The following is a 20,770-nucleotide window of genomic DNA, read 5'->3' on the forward strand; positions in this document are numbered from 1 at the left end:
ATGAGTGCAATGCGCGTGCTGCTTAGAGTCAGGGAGGACGGCCAGGCAGCACCCTGAACGCACAGGGCTGCACCCTGTGAGGGGAGAGAGAGGGACCCAGACAGACAGACAGAGGCAGGAGATCCAGACAGACAGACGGAGGCAGAGAGACCGAGAGAGAAGGAACCAGAGAGAAGAAAGAGCCCAAGTAATACACAAATGTCAAGGGTGATCGTCGGTATAGAATTCTCATGTTCTTTTTACTTTTATCTCTACTTTACCTTATTTTTCAAATTTCTATTATAAGCACGCAGCAGGTTTATAAAAGAAAAATACTTAAGTTGAAAATGCTTAAAGGCTTCGTTCTTTCTCTCTCCCCTCCCTCCCTCCCTCCCTCCCTCCCTCCCTCCCTCCCTCCCTCCCTCCCTCCCTCTCTTCCTTCCCTTTTGTTAACCCTCACCCGAGGATATTTTCCCATTGATTTTTAGGGAGAGTGGAAGAGAGCGAGAAAGATAGAAAGAAACATTGATGTGAGAGAGATACATCGATTGGTTGCCTCCTGTATGTGCCCTGGCCAGGACCTGGGCCGGGGAGGAGCCTGCAACCGAGGTACATGCCCTTGGCCGGTATCAAACCTGGGACCCTTTGGTCCGCAGGCTGGTGCTCTATCCACTGAACCACACCGGCCAGGGCTGAAGGCATCTTCCTGGGACAGAGGAGACAGTGCCGACCCGGGAGCTCACCGCCTGCCTCAGTGCTAGTCTGCCCCGGGCAGCCTCCCGGACGTGGTCCTTTGTGTCCTGCGCTTTAAGGCGAAGGGACCTGCGCCTTAGCCGGCCTCCCCTGCCACCATCCCGGCCCCGCGGCCCTGCCCGGCCCAGAGCGGAGGCCGACGCGCCCGCACACTCACAGCTGCCGGGCGGGTGGCTCTGAAAGTCCAGCGACATGTTGCTCACGAAGCTGCCGTCCACGATGTCGTGCCACTGGATGGTGTCCACGCTGCAGAGGGTGGGGTTGTTGTTGAAGCGCACGGCGCCCTGCAGGATTTCTGCGGGAGAGAGGACGGTGAGCCCCACGCCGCCCGTCTGCGCCCTCACGCAGTGCGCACGCATTCCTTTCTTTCTATTTTGTTAACCCTCAGCCGAGGGAGAGTGGAAGAGAGAGGGAAAGACAGAGAGAAACATCAATGTGAGAGAAACATATCGATTGGTTGCCTCCTGCACATGCCCCGATCAGGGCCCGGGCCGGGGAGGAGCCTGCAACCAAGGTACATCCCTTGACCGAATCGAACCCGGGACCGCTTGGTCTGCAGGCCGATGCTCTTCCACGCTGCATCCTGCTGGACGGATGCCAGCAAGCCAAGGAGACTCCCCGTGGAATTCCATGGCAGCAGGTGGAGAATGAGTTGAGGCCCTGTCCGTGTGGCTCAGTGGTTAGATCTGTCTTTCAGTAACTGCTACGTTTCATGTCCCTGCCACAGAGTGAGGGCACGACCACTGTTACCTTCAGTTTTTAAAAAACCAGCTTCCCAACTCTCCTATCACTTTCCAGCTTCCTGTCAGAGGACCCTCATGCGTGGCCCAGCCACAGAAATTCAGTCCTCCCCCGTCACACCTTCGTTCCTCGGCCTGACTTAGACAACGTGACCTAGGAAACTGTCTCAAATATGCGTTGATTTTGTTGTTGTTAATCCTCTTCCGAGGACATTTTTTTTCATTGATTTTTAGAGAGAGTGGAAGGGAGGGAGGGAGGGGAGAGAGAAAGAGAGAGACAAACATTGATGTGAGAGAGACACAGTGATTGGTTGCCTCCTGCACAGATCCCGACTGGGGTCAGTAACCTCCACCAGCTGTATCTCGCACATGAGTGGCACGGGATACAAGAGAAAAGCAGTTAGTTGCCTACAAGGGAGCGCCCATTCGACTGTTAGCTGATTTCTCAACAGAAACTATGCAGGCCAGAAGGGAGTGGCAAGAAATACTCAAAGTGATGAATAGCAAGAACCTACAACCAAGAATGCTCTACCCAGCAAAGCTATCATTTAGAATCGAAGGCCAGATAAAGAGCTTCCCAGACAAGAAAAAGCTAAAGGAGCTCATCACCACCAAACCACTACTCCATGAGATGTTGAAGCGTATTCTTTCATAAGAGGAAGAAGAAGAAAAAGGATAAATATCTGAACAACAAAATGGCAATAAATACGTATCTATCAACAATTGAATCTAAAAATCAAAATAAAGGAACAAGAAATCTAATAAAGTAAACTGATGAATAAGGTAGAATCAGAGGCATGGAAGCATGGGACAGACTGATGAATCTCAGAGGGAAAGGGGAGGCGTGTGTGAAGAGATTAACCAAAGAAATTATATGCATATATGCGTTAGCTATGGACACAGACAACAGGGTGGCAAAAGTCTGGAGTGGGGCGGGAACCAGTGGAGAGAGGCATCTGTAATACTCTCAATAATAAAGATTAAAAAACCCACATTTGTTGTGATGAATAAAGTCTTCCCTGAGTGAAATGAGGAAAGGCCAGGTGGGCTGTGTCCCATCTCTGCGCTAGGGCCTCCGGGCCGGCCGCTCACCCTGTAGGTTCCGCATGGGCAGCTCCCGCAGGCCGGTCTTGTTGGCGCCGTAGTTGGACAGGACGGACAAGGCGTGGGTGTTCTCGAAGAGCATGTTCCCCCGGATGATCTGCAGGTTCTCCAGGGGGATCTTCTCCACCACGTTGAGGGCAATGAGGACGTAGCCGGCCACCTCCTGGATGGTCTGAGGAGACAAAGCGTGAAGCTGGCCTATCTCCTTCGAGGAGCTCAAGAGCGTGAGGTCTAACACGGGCCCAGGGAACCAGGACGCCCCTCTGAACGACGCACACGTGTGGTGACAGCCGTAGAGCATGTGGGTGACTGCACGGAGGGCGTGGCAGGTGATGGGGGCACAGTCATTCCCACTTCGTGCCCCCTGAGCCCGCTGGTGGCAGGAAAGGGCAACATGATTACTCAGCAAAACCGTGACTCCCTTCCCTTGGCCTTCAACACACTCAGGTGAAGATGGGAATGGCTTTATTAATTTATCTTGCATCTATTCTGCCTGCTTGCTCATGAAAAAAAGAAAACGGCACCCCCGAAGGAGGCCAATCACACCCAGAGTTCAACTGCTGGCTCCTGCTGGCTCCTGCTGGCTCTCTGGAGCCGACTGAGAAACATGGGGACACTTGTGAAATGCGGTTAAACTCTTGGCGGCTGGAAAGCAACCGTGGCGGGAGTGTTTACACCAAGGCAATGGGCAGATGCTACAAAGCAAGGCTTTTCAAAAAGTAAGAGCCAGTTCCCAGGGTGCCACGGCGGAAGCCAGGGCGACAAGATACCTCTCGGTGTCTATGATGACCGTGGAGCGCCGGCCGGGCCAGTTCCTCTGGGGCGTCCTTTGGTGACCTGGCACTAGCTGGGAGAGTGGCCTCCTCATACAACGTGGCCGAAGCCAACACGCGCCCAGGAGAATGCCGCCCAGGCTGTGCCTGCCTCTCTCCACTCCTGTCATGTCTGGGCGAGGCACCGAACTCACGGAACCAACCTTTAGGAAGGACAGGTCGTAGTCCCTCTGCATGTAGGTAATCTCCAAGTTCCCAAGGACCACCTCGCAGTTGTTGAGCATCCGCTGGAGGTTCCGGAAGTGGTCGTCGAACGTGCCCAGCTGGGTGAGCTTGTTGTTGGTGCCCTGGCAAACTGGGGGGGGAAAAGGCATCTCATGAAATGCCCAGGAAGGCACACGACTAAAATGAAACCACATTCACAAACGCCAACGGACTCTGCGCTCCGGCGGCTCAGGACGTTACTTCTGGTGGAGGCAGACGTGACAGCACAGGGCTAAGCTTTACAAGGGGCAGGTCAGCGGGAGGAAGGGCTCACTCCTCCCCGCAGGGACTCGTTCAAACGTGTTCAGAAGTCACGGGGACACAGGCGAGATTCTATAAAAACCTCTCGGATGAGACAGTCGGTAAGAGCTTCAGCAGGCCAAACAATACGCATCAGAAAGCGTATGAATAATGTAATTACAACGTCGACTGAATAACTGCATCGCGAACTTTTCACTTTGCCAAAAGAGAGCACGCCGCCTTCTGTGTGTCAAAGAGTATTTGCAAACATAATATACACCAGGCGACGTGTGCGGACCACACGGTGTACAGCCGGGAGTGGACGACGAGCGCGTCAAGGAAAGCCAGAGGCGGGAGATTTAGGATAGTCTTCTAAGCGAATGCCTCGGAGACTGAACCCCAGGTCTCAGTAGATACGGTTTAGTGAATAACGAAGTGGAAACATACATTCAAAAAACGCCAGTGAGAAACCGACAGCGCTTCGTCAGTCCGCCCTCCTGGGAGCCCCGCCCGCACAGGTGCGCTCCCCGGCCGGCCGGCACCGCCTCGGCGCACTCCGCTCCTTCGTGTGCGAAGCTACCGGACTTCATACCAGAAAACATCTCCCATGAGGGGTAGACCCGCTCGGTAGTCTGCATTTCAAAGCTAAGGAGAGGATGATATGAAGTCACATTTACAAGCCCAGCTCTTTAAAGGACACGTTCAGGCAAGCGTAACAGAACAAAGGGGTTCGGGCCTTTGAAGCTGGGAGCTTTGAACCACAATCCCTCTGGGAGTGAAGACACAGGGCCCCTGGCCTCGGAGGGGAGACCAGGACCGGCCGGGGTCGCCCGGGTGTGCAGAGGCGGCACCACCATTGCAGCCAGGGGCTGAGCCCCGAGACGAGGCCAGTCCCCAGGCGGGACCTCCTCGAGGTCACCTCCAAAGCCCGCGCTGCTCTTCCTGGGCCTCTGTGCGCCACCATGGGAACTGCCCGCCCAGCATCACCTGGCGTCTGCCCTTGCTCCGGTGTCAGGGCAGAGAGCACAAGTTCAGACGCCAGCGCTGGGCACAAAGCACCCCTACTCCTCGTTCATCCTGTGGGGTTCCCCCCCCGCCCCGCCCCCCCGTGTCTCACCCACACTCTGCGGCAGAGGGAGTCACATGGGAACTCTGATGGCGCCCCAGCCACTGGCTTCCAACCACAGCCTTGGGCGGACCCAACGCGACCGGCCGCTGCCTTTGCCCAGGAGTCCGGGCCGCTCGCTTTCAGCCTCGACGTGGAACCCTTGAGCACCGTTGGCTGCGAGGCACGGGGACAGGGCCAGACCTACTTCCCAGGGCCAGGTCCTGCGTGAAGGCACCCCCACGATGTAGGCGCAGGGTTGTGGCGGCGACGCGGGCTCCCCACCGGCACACCTGGAGGCCACCACCGCTCCCCTGGCGACAGGCCGGCCTTCCACCTTTCGGCCTACCTGACTGGCTGCGGGCTAGGTGGCCACAGGTGTTGGCGTGCCCTCGTGCCAGCCAGGTGAACGGTGACGGCGGGGACTTGGGTGGGGGCACCCCTCAGGCGTTCTCAGCCACAGGGGGAGGCACATAGCTGCTTCCACCGTAAGCGAGGAAGGACATTCGCTTGTAAGCTTCTCTACTCGGAGCCAAAGGGTGTTTACTGTCACATCGATGGGGCCCCTGGTACACGCACCACTGAAGCTCAGCCGGTTTTATTCCAGAAACGGACCATGTCAAGAAGACGGCGCTTGTGCTTTCATTCCGCCCTCCTCTCGCTCACCCAGAAAGCGCCCGGTGGGCACCTGGAGAGTTTATGCGGTGAGTCTCCGTCACGTGGCCTCGTGGTTCAGGGTGAGTCACTTTGATCGTCAGAAACAAAGATCCTCTCTTTGGAAGATGACAGCAGCGCTGCTCACTGTTGATGTGAACGTGAATTCATGAAACGTGTTGGGAACCCGCTGGGCAGCGTGTGCGACTGAACCAGTGTGCTTACGTTCCATGTCATGAGGATCCCACTTCGGAAAATGTATCGGAGGACAGAGACCCAAATATAGAAGAAAAAAGAAGCTTCGTGCAAAATGTTGATCGTTATTGATTTGTTTTTTAATAATGCCCCCGCCCCCCGCCCCCATCGCAAAGAACCCTAGAAGCCAACTGTCCAACATGTCTGTTCTGGGGGGAGAAGAAGGCTGCTGACGTGTACTTGGTTCGGTCTGAGGCAGGCCCACCTGGAACCCGTTCCCCAGGTGAGGACTGAAGTCCCCACCCGAGGCAATCATGGCCCGGCCCTGGCCTCGCCCACGTGCCCACAGGACACAGCGGCAGCCGCGGTTCATAGGTCGACGCTCACCCACTGCCCACGCCGGCCGGGGCTGTCTTACTTTTGATGCATTTAAAAGGGGCAGATGTCAGTACGCGTCACCCCGCAGGCCACCGCTTCTGGCTCAATGGCCGTTTCCTCTGCCGTTGACGGACATGCAGAGGAAAGTGTGACCTAAACCCTCTGCAGCGGAGCACCTGGCGAGTTTCCACAAATGCACACGTGCGCACACGCGTGTCACCCACACTCCTCTCACACGGGAGGACACCATCACCCTAGTGAGCCCTGCAGGCCCCTCCCGCGGATCCCTGCCCCCCAGCCTTGCGGGCTTCAGGGCTCGGCGCTAGCGGGATGGCGCCACGCTGTCCCTGTGGGCGAGGCGCCCTTCGGAGGGCAGCCAGGCTTCTGGGGGTCCCCACGGTGAGGCCTGGCATCTGCTCAGCTCTGAGCGACAGGCTCAGGCAAGGGCTTGTGGGAAACTGGCTGCTGTTATCCTTGGACCCCGAGGGCTGGCCCACAGCCTGGCCATGTTTTTGCTCGAGCCCTACACCTTATCTTAACCGAGAATAAAACAAGCTGCCTCCCGAAGTCTCAAAATGCCCCTCCCGTGTGTGTGTGTGTGTGTGTGTGTGTGTGTGGGGGGGGGGGCGGAGCCTGCCCCTCCCCCGTGGCATTAGGGGGTCGGCACCCCTCTTTGGCCACAAGCCCGGGCAAGACATTCAAACTAGTTTCTTCAAGTTTCCCCCAACCTACTTAGACGCTTGGAAGTGCCTGAGTAACCGTGTAATTGTTTTAATTTGCTGTTTTCTCGACGCCACAGTAATGGCTGCCCGGGCGGCTGAGCCCTCGTAAACCTCTCTCTCGGCCTCCTGAGCTGTCTCGGCCCGTTTTCCACGGAGCGCCTCGTTCTGACGCAGAAACCACGTTTCTCTTTTTTCTCCCACATTTTCTTCATTTCTCAAATTTTCTACAGTGACCAGATATGACTTTATAATAACAAGTAACTGAGAATACAATGTACAAAAATCTGCGGGGTACGAGAGAAGAAGGTGGGTATGTTAATAAAATACACTTTTTTAAAGAAAAAAATGGAGAAGCCACCACGCACACGCACAACTACTGAGATCCTCCAAGTTTTCCGTGATTCGCGACAGGAGGCTTTGTGAAACTGCTTTAACAGTGAGAAACAATCGGTGAGCAACGCAGAGCCGCCTGCAGACCGTGTGAGAAGGCCGGCGACGACGCTGTGATGCGTTCCTCGCATTATTTCTCAGAGCAGGGGCATATGGTGGCATCGTACGGCGACGGTTCCAGATCTATAAATACATTTTTAAACTTCGGGGACCACAGAGAAATGTTATAAAGCACGATTACAGTACCAGACTCGCCTGTGAAGATTTGTAATAATGGGAACGTAGGAAAATTACGGTGACTCACATGCAATGGCAATTAGGAAAACAATGGAAGCAAGCATAGAGCAGCACCAACATGTTCGTTGTGCGCTGAATCAAAGGCTTTGGCATGTGGGGGAAGTCTCACTAGAGTGGCGACGATTTTTCTTTATTTTCCAAAACTTTCTCTTTTGTCCACAGTTCCTTGCTGGTCATATTCGAGTCCATAACGAATGATTAACTCGCGGCCTGTAGGCATGCAAAGAGCGTTGACTTTGAATCTGCACGGCAACCGGGAGGTGCTCAGGGGACACTCAGAAGTCCTCTCCAACACCCGGTCACTCGCCCTGTGCACCTGCCCCCGGCGGCACCTGCCACGCTGTGGCACGGCCAACACGCTGCACACTGAGGGACCCTAATGAGTTAACGAGCAGAATTAGAACAGCGGTTCTCAACCTGTGGGTCGCGACCCCTTTGGCGGTCGAACGACCCTTTCCCAGGGGTCGCCTAAGACCATCCTGCATATCAGATATTTACATGACGATTCATTGCAGTAGCAACATGACAGTGATGAAGTAGCAACGAAAATAATTGTATGGTTGGGTCACAACATGAGGAACTGTATTTAAAGGGCCAGAAGGTTGAGAACCGCTGCTTTAGAATAACATCTTTCCTTTTTGATGTGATGAAGAGAGCACCAACACTGGCAGGTCTCCATCCCCAGGATTCTCTGAATTCAGAGCCAGTGAAACAATCCCCAGGCGCCTGACTGGCGTGGCTCAGCGGCTGAGCTTCAATCTATGAACCAGGAGGTCACGGTTCGATTCCCAGTCAGGGCACAGGCCTGGGTTGGGGGCTCCATCCCCAGTGTGGGGCGTGCAGTAGGCAGCCGATCCATGGTTCTCTCTCATCAATAAAAAGAAGCATAAAAAGAATCCCAAGCCAAGTTCATGATTTCAAGATATATACATACCAAGTAGAGTAAGGGCACCTTTGCATCTGTGTCCACTCTCTTGGGTGTTAACTGATGTTTGTGAGCCAAGAAAGGCCAGTCCCATGAGGGATTGTGTGTGTGTGTGTGTGTTTAAATATTTTTATTGATTTCAGAGAGGAGAGGGAGAGAGAGAGAGAGAGAGAGACAGAAACATCAATGATGAGAGAGAATCACTGATCGGCTGCCTCCTGCACACCCCACAATGGGAATTGAACCCACAACCTGGGCATGTGCCCTGACCGGGAATCCAACCGTGAGCTCCTGGTTCATAGGTCGATGCTCAACCCCTGAGCCCCCCGGCCGGGCTGAACAACAGTGAGGTTAGCGTGCCGGCTTTTCCCTCCTCTCTGGCCGGCTCCGTCTCCTGGATCTCCGCGCCGGGACTGCTGCTCACGCCTCTCAGGGCCTCTGCTCACTAGCGCATATGTCTGCGAGGATTAGCGCCCCTTCCCTTCCCCGGCTGCCTCTGCTCCCTGCGAGGCCGGCTTCCGCTCTGTGGCCTCCGAGCCACTTTCTCGATGAGCACCCGGCCCACCACCCTCCCCCACACAGGGCGGTGTGGCGTCAGGGATCGCACCTGCCTCTCCCCTTGCAAAGTTCTCCCTTCAGGAGGCCACAGCTGAAACCTGCCTGCCCCCTGATGTGCAAGAGGTGGCCCAGCAACCCCACGGAGAGAGGGTGGGTGGCCCAGCAACCCCACGGAGAGAGGGTGGGTGGCCCAGCAGCCCCACGGAGAGAGGGTGGGTGGCCCAGCAGCCCCACGGAGAGAGGGTGGGTGGCCCCAGCAGACCCACGGAGAGAGGGTGGGTGGCCCAGCAGCCCCACGGAGAGAGGGTGGGTGGCCCAGCAGCCCCACGGAGAGAGGGTGGGTGGCCCAGCAGCCCCACGGAGAGAGGGTGGGTGGCCCAGCAGCCCCACGGAGAGAGGGTGGGTGGCCCAGCAGCCCCACGGAGAGAGGGTGGGTGGCCCAGCAGCCCCACGGAGAGAGGGTGGGTGGCCCAGCAGACCCACGGAGAGAGGGTGGGTTTGCCCATCTTGTCAGCGGGCTGGCACCAGGGAACGCCAGGAGCCCTGAAAGAACAGGCAGCACGGGTGGGGAGGGGCTGGCGAAGACGCGGGAACAGAGAAGTGAAAAGGGGGGTTGGTGGCAAAGACCCTGCTGGCCACCAGGTGCCAATCCCGGTGCAAGGGGGGCTCAGCCTGCCCTGCGGACCCCTCACCTCGGACTCCACTGGCCCGAGCAGAGGGAGCCGTGGGCAGAGTGGCAGGGGTGGGCGGGTGGAGGGTGAGCCCGCAGTGCCCGTCCATCCCCTTTGCCCTCGGCTCGCTGGCCGGCCGCTGGCTGCTTCTCCCGGCTTCTCAGGGGCAGTGGGTCGCGGTGTCGGGGGGGGGGGGGCAGCTGCCTCCTGCTGGGTGTGCCCTCCCACTCGGTGTCGTTCCCAGCAGGCGGCGTGGACGTGAGGTGAGGCAGAGCCATGGAGACGCCCTCCCGGCACGGCCCGCTCACATCCTCGGTCTCCTGCTCCCTGAGGACGCGGCTGAGTGAGATGCCAGTGGTGGCTGCAGCTGGCGGTGTCCCCCTCCAGCTCGCCGCTGCCTCGTGTGCGCGCCGGAGGCACCACGGCCGTGGCCGTGGCGGTCGGCGTCGGGGTGGCTGTGGCCTCGAGGCGGGGCCCCGGGGGCCGTCTGCGCTGCTCACTCCTCACCGTGAGACACAGTCAGACAACGGAGCGGCCGTGGCCAGGACGGCACGGGAAGCGGCTGCCGACGGAAGCGCCCGGGCCCTTTGGGAGAGGCCTTTGTCCACGAAGTAGCCGCAGGCGCCCCTCAGCCACGCAAGAGACGCGTCCAGGAACATGGGCCGGGGACTCGCTGCTGGTTACCGGGCAACGGACAGGCGGCCGCTCCCCCCGAGGGCGGACCCCGCTGCCTGGAAGGCCGGGCCGCTGGGAGATGTTAGCCGGCCTCCTGCAGCCCCCCTCCCGCCCCCAGGAAACAGCTGCCCTCCGTGTCCTCGCTCCCCTCTCTGGGCCACCGCTGTGCCCCCATGTGGGTACCGGGGCCCCTCCGCCTGGTGGCCGGTACCCACCGGAGTCCCTCCCCTGCCGGGCGTCCCTCTGAGCACCCTCCAGAGAGGGTGAGTCATGTGCCAGGAAGCGAGGCTTTCCAGCAGCCGGGGGCGAGCCTGGCTGCCGGGTTTCCCTGCGGCAGATGCGGCCCGGGTTCCGCCCCCTCCTGAGATAGCTGACGTGTTCTTTACAAGTTTTCTTCTGTGATTGCCCATCTTTTAAAAAACCTCTCTCTCTCACGCACACTTGTGCTTGCTTCTTATTTTTTTGGTATTCCTCACCCAAGGAGATTTTCCCCACTGAGTTTTAGAGAGAGTGGAAGGGAGGGGGAGAGACTGAGCTAGAAGCATCGACGGGAGAGAGACAGCATGCACCCCGACCGGGGCTGGGGCTGGAGCCTGCACCGAGGTACGTGTCCTTGACCGGAATCGAACCCGCAGCCCTTCAGTCTGAGGGCCGATGCTCTAACCACTGAGCAACACTGCCGGGCACCCCTCAGCTTTGTTGACTCTGGAACAATCAGCAAACTGAGTGGCCCCTGCCGGCGACCAGTGGCCGTGGGCTCAGGGGCTGGAGGAGAACGCGGCTCCACCACCATCAGGCACCTTCTCCACCACGGGGGTCTCTTCCCGCTCTGTCCATGATGCAGGGGCTCCTGGGAGGACCCGGGGGTGGGCGGTGGAGACTCTGGCTAGGGCCAATGGCACGTGGCCGACCCCCAATCAATGCCACGTGACTCCAGTCCGCGCGGGGCCTGGCCGGGTTCCCGGCGGGATGAGCCGCTTCCTTCCCCCGGCGCCCGAGGCTGCCCTCTGCCCTCCGCCCTCTGCCCTCCGCTCCCTCCACTGTGTGCGGCCTGGCGGGCGGCCTGCGCCCGGGCCCTGCGGGAGGGGCAGCTGGAGCCGGCCACGGCCACCTGGCCCGCCTGGTCTCAGGGGCGGCCAGGCTCCGAGGATGGTGTGGGGGCCGTGTCCTCCGGCCGCCCCTGGGCACGGGGGGAGGAGGCCACAGCCCCGGGGCCTTTCAGAGCAGCCCCTGCTCCAGCCCCCGAGCAGCCCCTCCACCCGGCCCCGCGGTGGCTTCCTAAGTGGGGCTGGGGCAGGGGGCTGTGTCTGCACGTGTTTTTGTTTGATGCTCATTTTGAAATGGACATTCTGTTTCCACTTACTCCTCCTTAAGTATCTCCTCAAGCGGCTTTTCCAAGGGGAAAGCAAGCGGCAGCTCCCGGTCCTCCCGGGCCTGGGCGAGGCCGGACCCGACCCTCTCCCGGGCCAGCTCTGCAAGCACCGCCCGCCTCCCGGGCTCGCTGAGCAGGAACACGGACTCAAGCCGCCAGCAGCCGCCAGGGGAGCGGGCCCAAGCCAAGCCCTGCCGCCGGGACTCTCCATTAGGCTCAGACACGACGGTCTCTAGAACACGTGAGCCCTCACGGGGAGCGCCAGCCACTAAAAGCAACCGTCCTCCCAGCCCGTGGCGCAGTGGCTGAGCGTCGACCTATGAACCAGGAGGTCACAGTTCCATTCCCGGTACATGCAAGGGTTGCAGGCTGGATGCCCAGAGTGGGCTGTGCAGGAGGCAGCCGATCAATGTTGCTCATTCTCTCTCCCCCTGTTCCTTCCTCTTAAATCAATAATGATAATAATAATAATAATAATAATAATAAAAGAGTAATATGCTAATTAGACCGGGCGTCTTTCCGGATGTCCTTCTGGACAACCTTCCAGACGAAGCCGGGGCTGCGAGGGAAGCCCGGGTCCCGGGTGCCAGAGGGAAGCCGGTGCCGGCAGCCGGGGGAAGGAAGGCCTACGCTTGCATGAATTTCATGCACCGAGCCTCTAGTCTGTATGTAAAAGCAACAGCTCTCATAGGCAGCCACTTGCTACCAGGCGGGCCCCCTGCCTGGAGAAAAAAGAGACGGTGCTGCCAGCCAGCACGGCCTCTCATCGCCACAGGTCTCCGTCCCGGAAACCGAGCCCGCAGTGTGGTTTCCGACGACCCAGAGCAGGCCCGGCAGACTTCTGAAAAGAGCAGGGACCAGCCCTGGCCGGTGCGGCTCCATGGGTGGAGCACCGCCCCATGGTTCCATTCCTGGTCCGGAATGGCTTTGCGTCCGGGGTGCTGCCGCTCTGCTTGGCACCTTTACTGTTAGGACCGCACACACAACCCCACGTGTCCCACTACTCCTGGCTTTCCGCGCCCGGGAGATGGTTGTCAGGCCGGCTTGTCCGTCCCGAGGGGCTGAGCGTCCTGATCGTGCTCAGAGGGTCTGGCACGGCCCACGCTGTGTCGACAGCTCTGTCATGGAACCCTTCCTCGCCTTGATCTGAAGCTGGCCCACGGCTTGTGTCCTCTGGCTTAGCACGGAGGCATGCCACTTCTCCTCCTCCTCACAGCCCTGCAGGCCCCCGCCCCCCTCCCCCCCTCCCCCCCCCCCCCCGGGCTGTGCTCCAGCCCTCCTCCCCGTCCGCGCTCCTGGGAAGGCCATGCAGTGGCCTCCTGCACAGCCGCGCCCCCCAGAAAGACCCTGTGCGGCTCCTCCGCCCGGCTTCCTCTCGGGGTTCGCCTTCGCTCCCGCTGGGGTGATAGAAGCGTCCTGTTGCCTCACAGCACTTTCTGTCTCTTTCACGGACACTATGTCATCCCGAGAACAACAGCAAACATTTTGTTTTCCTTTGCGGTCCCTTTCGTTTATGACCCAGTCGGCAAGCAATAAAAGATGAATAAATATCGCTGAAGTGCTTGCATAAACATCGTGTATAAGTTTTCAGCGGCCTTGGCGCACTACTTTCTTTTTTTAAGGTTTAATAACGCACACACCAGTTGAGCAATGGAAATGGAATCCCCACGGTGTCTATTAATAGTTGGGCTGCCGGTAAATTCCTCCCCAGCTGGATGAGAAAGTATTTTTCCTTGCTTGGTGTTCAGTTTCTATAGCACCCTACTGACCCCGCGGAATCCGAGCTGCCACGGGCTGCAGACACAGAGCTGGTGCTGGCGGTCCCTTTTCCGATCGAACGTGTTTGGGATTCAAACATAGCGATGCCTTCCCCAAACCACGAACCCCTTAGAACAACAGACACGAAGACATGTCGCGACCATCCTGGCTTTGCTATTACTTGTTATCCAAGAGGACAGACACATAAAGATAAGTCACGCGGGTGACTCGCAAAACAGATTTCCTACTTTCCTCTAAAAATTGCAACCTTCCGCTTTTCTCCTTGTGTGTTTATCTTGCTTCCAGAAAAGACTTGGCCTCTCTTCTTTGTTAACCTTTCTGTTGCAGCTTTCATGTTGGAGTGTGACAATGACAGGGAACGGCTCCATCATTACGGTCATTTGAGGCCAAAGACTCCGGGAGTGGATTCCCTCATCTCTTAGCAAGAAACTCCTTGCGCCCCCTCTGCGCCTCCCCCCCCCGCCCCCGCAGACACTTAAAGATAATGCCCAGAAACCTCCTCGCTGCTTTGGGCGATCAGAAGTGTCTTTCAAACACAGGTGCTCCATGGCGTGGATGCTCCATTGTGTAGATGCTCCGTGGTTTTTTTAATCCACTCATCTGCTGATGGGCACTTAGGCTGTTTCCAGACCTTAGCTGTTGTAAACCGTGCTGCTATGAACATAGGGGTGCATGTATTCTTTCTGATCGATGTTTCCGTTTCCTTTCCTAGAAGTGGGATGACTGGGTCAAACCACGGTACATTTACACCATGGAATACTACGCGACAATAAAAAAGAAAGGACTCTTACCATTTGCAACAGCGTGAGGGACCTGGAGAGCATGATGCTGAGTGAAATAAACCAGTCAGAGAGAGACAAGGATCCCATGATCTCACTCATCCGTGGAGTCTCAGGAACCAAATGAGCTGATGATCAAAATTAGACCCAGAGACCGAGAAGCATGGACAGACTGTTGAATCTCAGAGGGAAGGCGGTGGAGGGTGGAAGGGCGGGGGAAGAGATCAACCGATGAACTTGTCTGCATATATGCATAACCCGGGGATACAGACAGTGGGGTAGCGAGGGCCTGGGGGTGGGGGGATGGGAGCGGGCTGGAAGAAGTCAATGGGGGGGGGGGAAGGAGGACCTACACAATACTTTCAAAAATAAAGATTAAAACACACACACAGGCACTGTTACGTGAACCTCCATTGCCTTCCCCAAGATGCTCTACGGCAGTGGTTCTCAACCTTCCTAACGCCGCGACCCTTTCATACAGTCCCTCATGCTGTGGTGACCCCCAACCATAACATTATTTCCGTTGCTACTTCATAACTGTAATGTTGCTACTGTTATGAATCGTCATGTAAATATCTGATATGCAGGATGTATTTTCATTGTTACAAATTGAACATAATGAAAGCATAGTGATTAATCACAAAAACAATATGTAATTATATAGGTGTTTTCCGATGGTCTTAGGCGACCCCTGTGAAAGGGTCGTTCGACCCCCAAAGGGGTCGCGACCCACAGGTTGAGAACCACTGCTCTACGGTGAGGCCAACCTCGGATGCCTAGAGATTCCCCCTGTTAAGGCGAGGGGTGAAGTGATGGGGCTGGAGCCGCATCTCAGGGTCTAGAAAACCGCTCCTTCGAGAGCCCCTTACCCCACCCCACGCCTGAGGACCACGCCCAGGTTCCGCTGTGCTGCGGAGGTGGAACGGTTTGCCTTTGCCCCTGAGCCTGCCCTGGCTCCGCCGCTGCCCCTCCGTCTGACCGAACACGTCGAGGGAGATAAAGTCATTCCTGGCAGCCGGGCCCTGCGTGCCCCTGCAGGCCAGGGCTGCGCGGGGTGCTGTCCAAAGGCCTTCCGATGGCTGGGGGGCCGGGGCCCTGGGCCATGGACATATTTCAATGGGCCGGTAATCTGTCATCTCAAGCACTTCTCTTGTTTGTTTGTCTTCTGGCTTTTTAAGCTGACGAGCTGGTTATGGAGGCCAGGAAGGAGAGGAGTGAAGGAGCGGCAATGTGCGCCTCCTGCCTTAACTGAACTCATCCTGAAGCTGTTTACTCGGGCCCGCGGCCAGATCTCGGAAGGGGGGGGGGGGCGGGTGGGAGCAGAGGGGTGCCTCCCAGTGAGCGGATTCCTACTCTGCTGAACGACCCCTCAAACCAGATCTCCCCCGCCCGGAAGCTGAGAAAGTTTTCTACACAAGCACGTCTTTGTAAGCTCAATTGACTTTTACAATAACTAGTGCTTTGAGTTTAAGAAATACAGATGTTGTGTGGGCGGCGGCGAGGGCGAGGGGGTGGGGAGGGAAGGGGAGGATCGAGTGGAGTAAGATTTAGATGTCTCCTCCTTCGGAAAATGTGGTAACACTTTCTTTCATGGAAAAAGCACATCGATGTGAAGGATTACTAAAACATGGCAATCGTTTGTAGGAGAGAGAGAGCGCGCGCGCCATGGCTGCTGGGCGCAGGGAGGCCCGACTGTGCCATCTCCTTCCCAGGTCCTTGTGACAGAGTCTCTGGAATTGGAATTTCATGCTCGAAAGTCCGAAAGCCGGGGAGCACAACCAGGCCATTCGCCCAACTGCTAGTGCAATTTTCCAAACCAACACAAAACCCCAAAGATTAAGGAACGATGAGGAGTAAGTATTGTCAGTACCAGCCAGGGAATAAGGGAGCTCCTATGAACTCGCCAAGCCATTCGTTTCCATGGGGAAGTGGCTGTTGCCATTAGAAATACACTTGCCTCCCTCCCCGGGTCTCCTCACTCAGCGTTCAGTACTGATTTGAGGTTACACGGGGGTGTTCGGGCTTGGCTGAAGGTTTGTGGCTGTTTCATAGGACAATTTCAAAAGTAAATTTTAAGCCCCAAATCCCACAATAGTTTTCACATAATGAATGGCTGGAGCAAAGGATTCCTTCCCCCTGAGCCTCCCTATCCTCATCTGTAAGATGAGGCTAAAAAGTGCCCCACAACGGGTCATCGGAAGGATTAACATGGTTAATATCTGTAAACAGTGTCAGGCTCATATAAGCTATTGCTAGCATCATTACCACCACCATCACCACCATGACCATCCTCATCTCCATCATCATCATCATCTTCCCATCATCACCACCATCATGATCATCACCATCTCCATCATCATCATCACTATCATCCTCACCACCATCATCACCTTCACCACCATCATCGTCTCCATCATCATGATCATCATTACCATCACCACCATCAAGATCATCACCATCTCCATCACCATCATCACCACCATCACCACCATCATGACCATCACCACCATCATGATCATCATCACCATCTCCATCATCACTATCATCATCACCATGATCATCACCATCATCATTACTGGTGTCATTTTGGTGCCCAGGGTCCAGGGACATGGCACGGATGGGACTAACACTCTTCCTGCCTCATGAAGCTTACAGTCCATGTCTCCATGTGGGCATGAGTCAACCGAGTGCACTGCTCACGAGGGGCCCATCCTTGGAGCTGGTTATCTCCGGCCCAAACCAGTGCATAATGATGATGGAGATTTCATAAACATCCCAAGATCCACGGCATCCACACAGGGTCCCCTCCAGTTTCCAACCATAGGTTGGACCCAAAGATCCTAAACAACACCGTGACTGTAGAGCTCGAATGTGCGATTTTGAAAAATCCGAAAACTTAACAAGAGCCAAGTGACCTTCCAGAGCCTTCTTGGTCCACACCTGTGCCCTGCACAGCCTCCGCTTGAAGATTCCGTCCGCGTCAAGCCTCACGGGCATCCGAAACACTGGCACCAATAAAACGTGTCGAAACGAAGCTCTGGGTGCGACGGACGTGGTACGGATGGCACAGGAACACTGCCAGTGGCGCAGGGGGAAACGGCAACAAGCCCGGACACTTCAAAGCCGTGACTGATCGACAAAACAAAAGCTCTTCCTGTAACGTAAACGACAGCTTTCTGGTTCCCAGCTCTATTTGTTCACGGCTCTCGCCGCCTAATGAGACTTTTTACAACTGCACGCGCGCACACACGTGCACACGCCACCTGAGCTGGGAAAGGCCAGCGGCGCCTGCCCCTCAGGACGCCTCCTCTCACTCTGCTCCTCTCTGTGCCGCCCCTGCAGGCCTCCTTCCCGGGGCTGCACGTCGGGCCTGAGCTGACACGCGTGCTGGCGGGGCGGGCAGCGCTCCCCTGACCAGGCCTCATGGAACGCAGCCCGGGCGGAGGGAGAGGCAGCCTGAGGGCGCCGCGGGGCGAGTGCACCGCACGAGGAGGTCCCGCCGCGTGAGCAGGGCCTTTCCCACGGGCTCACTCCCGCAGGGGAAGGAAAGGCCAGCACGCTTGTACGGAAAACACATCCTCTCTGGGGCGCGTCGTCCTGTGCAGAGACATGCAGTGTTCCCAGTGTCCCTTGTGCCTGTTGTACGTAAAGGAATGGTTATGCTAATGACTATCAGTGAACTTACACATCATTGTTGTAGTTGCTTCAGCAGATACCCACGTGCCAAAGAATGCCTCTCATTCCCTGGCGTTCACCAGCACGTCACCATCATCCCACGAAACTTTCTAGGTCCCAGCAGTCAGCGTCGACAGCCACACCTCACAGCTATTTTTTCCAGACAACACGTTTCAGACACAGCCTGGTGGCACGGAGAGACCAGGGCCACTCAGCATCTCCTGCAGGACGCCGGGAACGGGGTTTGGGACCGAGTCTGGGAGCGTCGCCGAGCACAGAGCAGCCCGGCCACGCTGGTGTGCTGCCGCGAGCTCCTGGCCACCGTGCACCATCCGCCCCCCATCCTGACGCGACCGGGGCCCGTGCACAGGCCGAGCCAGAGGGAACCCGGGCGACGGCAGCGGCGGAGGGCAGGCTGTGACGCAGCGACAGCAGAGGCTCACACGCTCATTCCCAGAGAGACAGAGGCACCGAACACACCCCAAACGCCCCCTGAAGGATCTGATGCTTGCGCTGGTCTGTGCAGAGGAAGTTTGAGAAACGAAAGGGGTAGAGAGAGACAGACTGTGGGACGACACCAGTGCAGGCAGTAGGAGGACACAGGTACATTTGCTGAGCGAGTCGGGACCGATGCCAGATGCCTGTCGGAACGGCCGGTCACCGGGCACCGATTTGAGGGGAAGGTGGCACGGAGGGCTGGAGCTGCCGCCAGCTGGGGCAGGAGGCTCTGCAGGGCAGGGGCTGTGAGGGTGGGTGGGAGGGCCGCCAGTGCCGGAGGCGGTGGCATGCGGGCTGGGGCGGCGAGACAGGTGAGAGTTCAGGTTATCCAAGGGCAGGGATGGCTGAGGTCGGGGCCTCCACGAGGGAGGCTGAGAGCGGGAGGAAAGGGCGGGGGCGGGGGGTGGGGAGAAATGCGGTGTTTGAGGGTTTAGCCAGAAGCTATCTGGTTCGTGGGCAGTTCCGAGGGAGGAGCCTCCTTGGCAAGTTACAGGCTGTTCCACAGAACACCTAACCAGTGGTCGGCAAACCGCGGCTCGCGAGCCACATGCGGCTCTTTGGCCCCTTCAGTGTGGCTCTTCCACATAATACCGACTTCTGCGCATGGGCCACGAAGTTTCAATCGTACTGTACGTGCGCGCCCGCAGGTGGTGTTTTGTGGAAGAGCCACACTGACGGGGCCAAAGAGCCGCATGTGGCTCGCGAGCCGCGGTTTGCCGACCACGGGCCTAACCTGATACCATTCCTCCGGAACGCGGGCTCAGGCCCACCCTCGAAATCTCTCTGGGCGGTAAGGAAGCCCTCGTGTGAGGTAAAGGGACTCTCATGGCCTGAGCTGAGATGAAAACTCCCAGCAGACAGGGTGTCTACTGCATCTTAGACACTCTCCCTGTGCTTGGACACTTGCATGAGGCCTGCTCTCCCAGCCATCTCAGCGCAGCATCCAGCGTGACTCCAGGCCGTCGGATGGCAAAGAGCCACAGGCACGGGCAGACCTTGGCCGGGTGCGCCCCCCAAGGTCGCCCGTCCCACCAGGACGCGCCTGTACCTGCCAGAGAACTCAGTCAGTGACAGCGGACGGCCGACTGCGTCGCCTACATGCCGTTCTGCCCCCCCCGCCCCCCGGGAACTGCCTCCCCTGTGACGCCCTGTGAACGGGTGGACATTGTCCAGGAGAGCGCGGCCATTTCAAACGAGACACAACGGCCATCGAGCGCGGAGCGCCGTGTCTCTGACCTGTTCCTAGTGGGGATTCTCGGAGCCGAGAGAAAGGCAGCGATGGGGCTGGCGGTGGGGCGGGGAGTGAGGAGGGCGTCGGAGAAGGCACGGCTCCCGCCGGCTGGTTACGGGACAAATGAGATCTCTAGAACCGGGGGGCTGTTTGCTTCTTCCCGTCAAGCAAAACGCGAAGATGCCCGAGACCTTTTCCAAACGGCCACGCCATGAGCGGAGGGAGGAGGCCATGTGCGCGGCCGTCGAGGGCGCTCCTCTGACCTGCGTGTTCTGGGAAGGGCAGCTGCCTGCGGGCACCCCCTCCGCTGGACGCCTCTCAGGGGCAGGAGCCCGGGGAGGAGGCGGCCCTTCCCTGCCGACCCTGCCGGGCAAGATCCCCCTTTGCTTTGCTCTCACACGTCTATCCCCAAATCCCCTCCCCGCTGCTCTGTCCAAGCGCTCAGAGGCGGGGGTTGGAGGGGTTTGCCAGGAGGACCGTGAGGAGAATGTCTGCCTCCACGCTCGCCCCGCCCGCGCGGACACCGCCCGCCCCGTGTTGTAACACTTGGATCTCGCTCATGGAATCTTCCCCGCTTTCAACACACATGACCTCTCCCCAGAGACTCGGTTATCACTCCATCCACCCCGCCCCCCCAGCCCTGTAACCCGTCCAGCAAAGCCACAACTTGCAACAAACAGGCAATTCACGGCCCCAGCAAACAGTTATCTCCCAGAAACGACACCTGGCAGGCTCCCCCGAAAGGCACTGGACTCACCTCCAGCCACACTGCTCCCTGCTAGCAGGGTAAACATTAACACCATAAATGTGCCTTTTAGGTCTGAAGGCGCCGGGACCATGGAAAATAAAATCATAAAACCAGTCCCAGGGTGTGTCTGAGGGTGTGCAGGCAACCCAAGGACAGCGAGGAGTTCCCGCTTCGTCCATTCGTTACTGGGCCCTGTGCTGAGTGCTGGAGGCCGAAGGCAGGTCTGGGCCTCATGGAGCTGGTCGTCCAGGAAGGAGGGAGGGAG

At 57.8% G+C, this 20,770-nt stretch overlaps 1 protein-coding gene across 3 annotated transcripts in view; it reads right to left on the reverse strand.

Annotated features, from left to right (window-relative positions):
* EGFR (epidermal growth factor receptor) overlaps positions 1 to 20,770 on the reverse strand; it is a 107,815-nt gene that overhangs the window by 38,923 nt on the left and 48,122 nt on the right. For all 3 annotated transcript variants that reach the window (XR_009447430.1, XM_059655881.1, XM_059655880.1), the window contains exons 2-4: positions 3,553 to 3,704; positions 2,565 to 2,748; positions 890 to 1,027 (exon numbers count right to left, since the gene is read on the reverse strand). Coding sequence is in view for 2 of the 3 variants with exons in the window: in XM_059655881.1 (XP_059511864.1) it covers positions 890 to 1,027; positions 2,565 to 2,748; positions 3,553 to 3,704 (474 nt within the window). In the remaining variant the exon portion in view is untranslated. The remainder of the gene's footprint in view (positions 1 to 889; positions 1,028 to 2,564; positions 2,749 to 3,552; positions 3,705 to 20,770) is intronic.

The sequence above is a fragment of the Myotis daubentonii genome, chromosome 10 (assembly GCF_963259705.1).
Source record: "Myotis daubentonii chromosome 10, mMyoDau2.1, whole genome shotgun sequence".
Lineage (NCBI taxonomy): Eukaryota > Metazoa > Chordata > Mammalia > Chiroptera > Vespertilionidae > Myotis > Myotis daubentonii.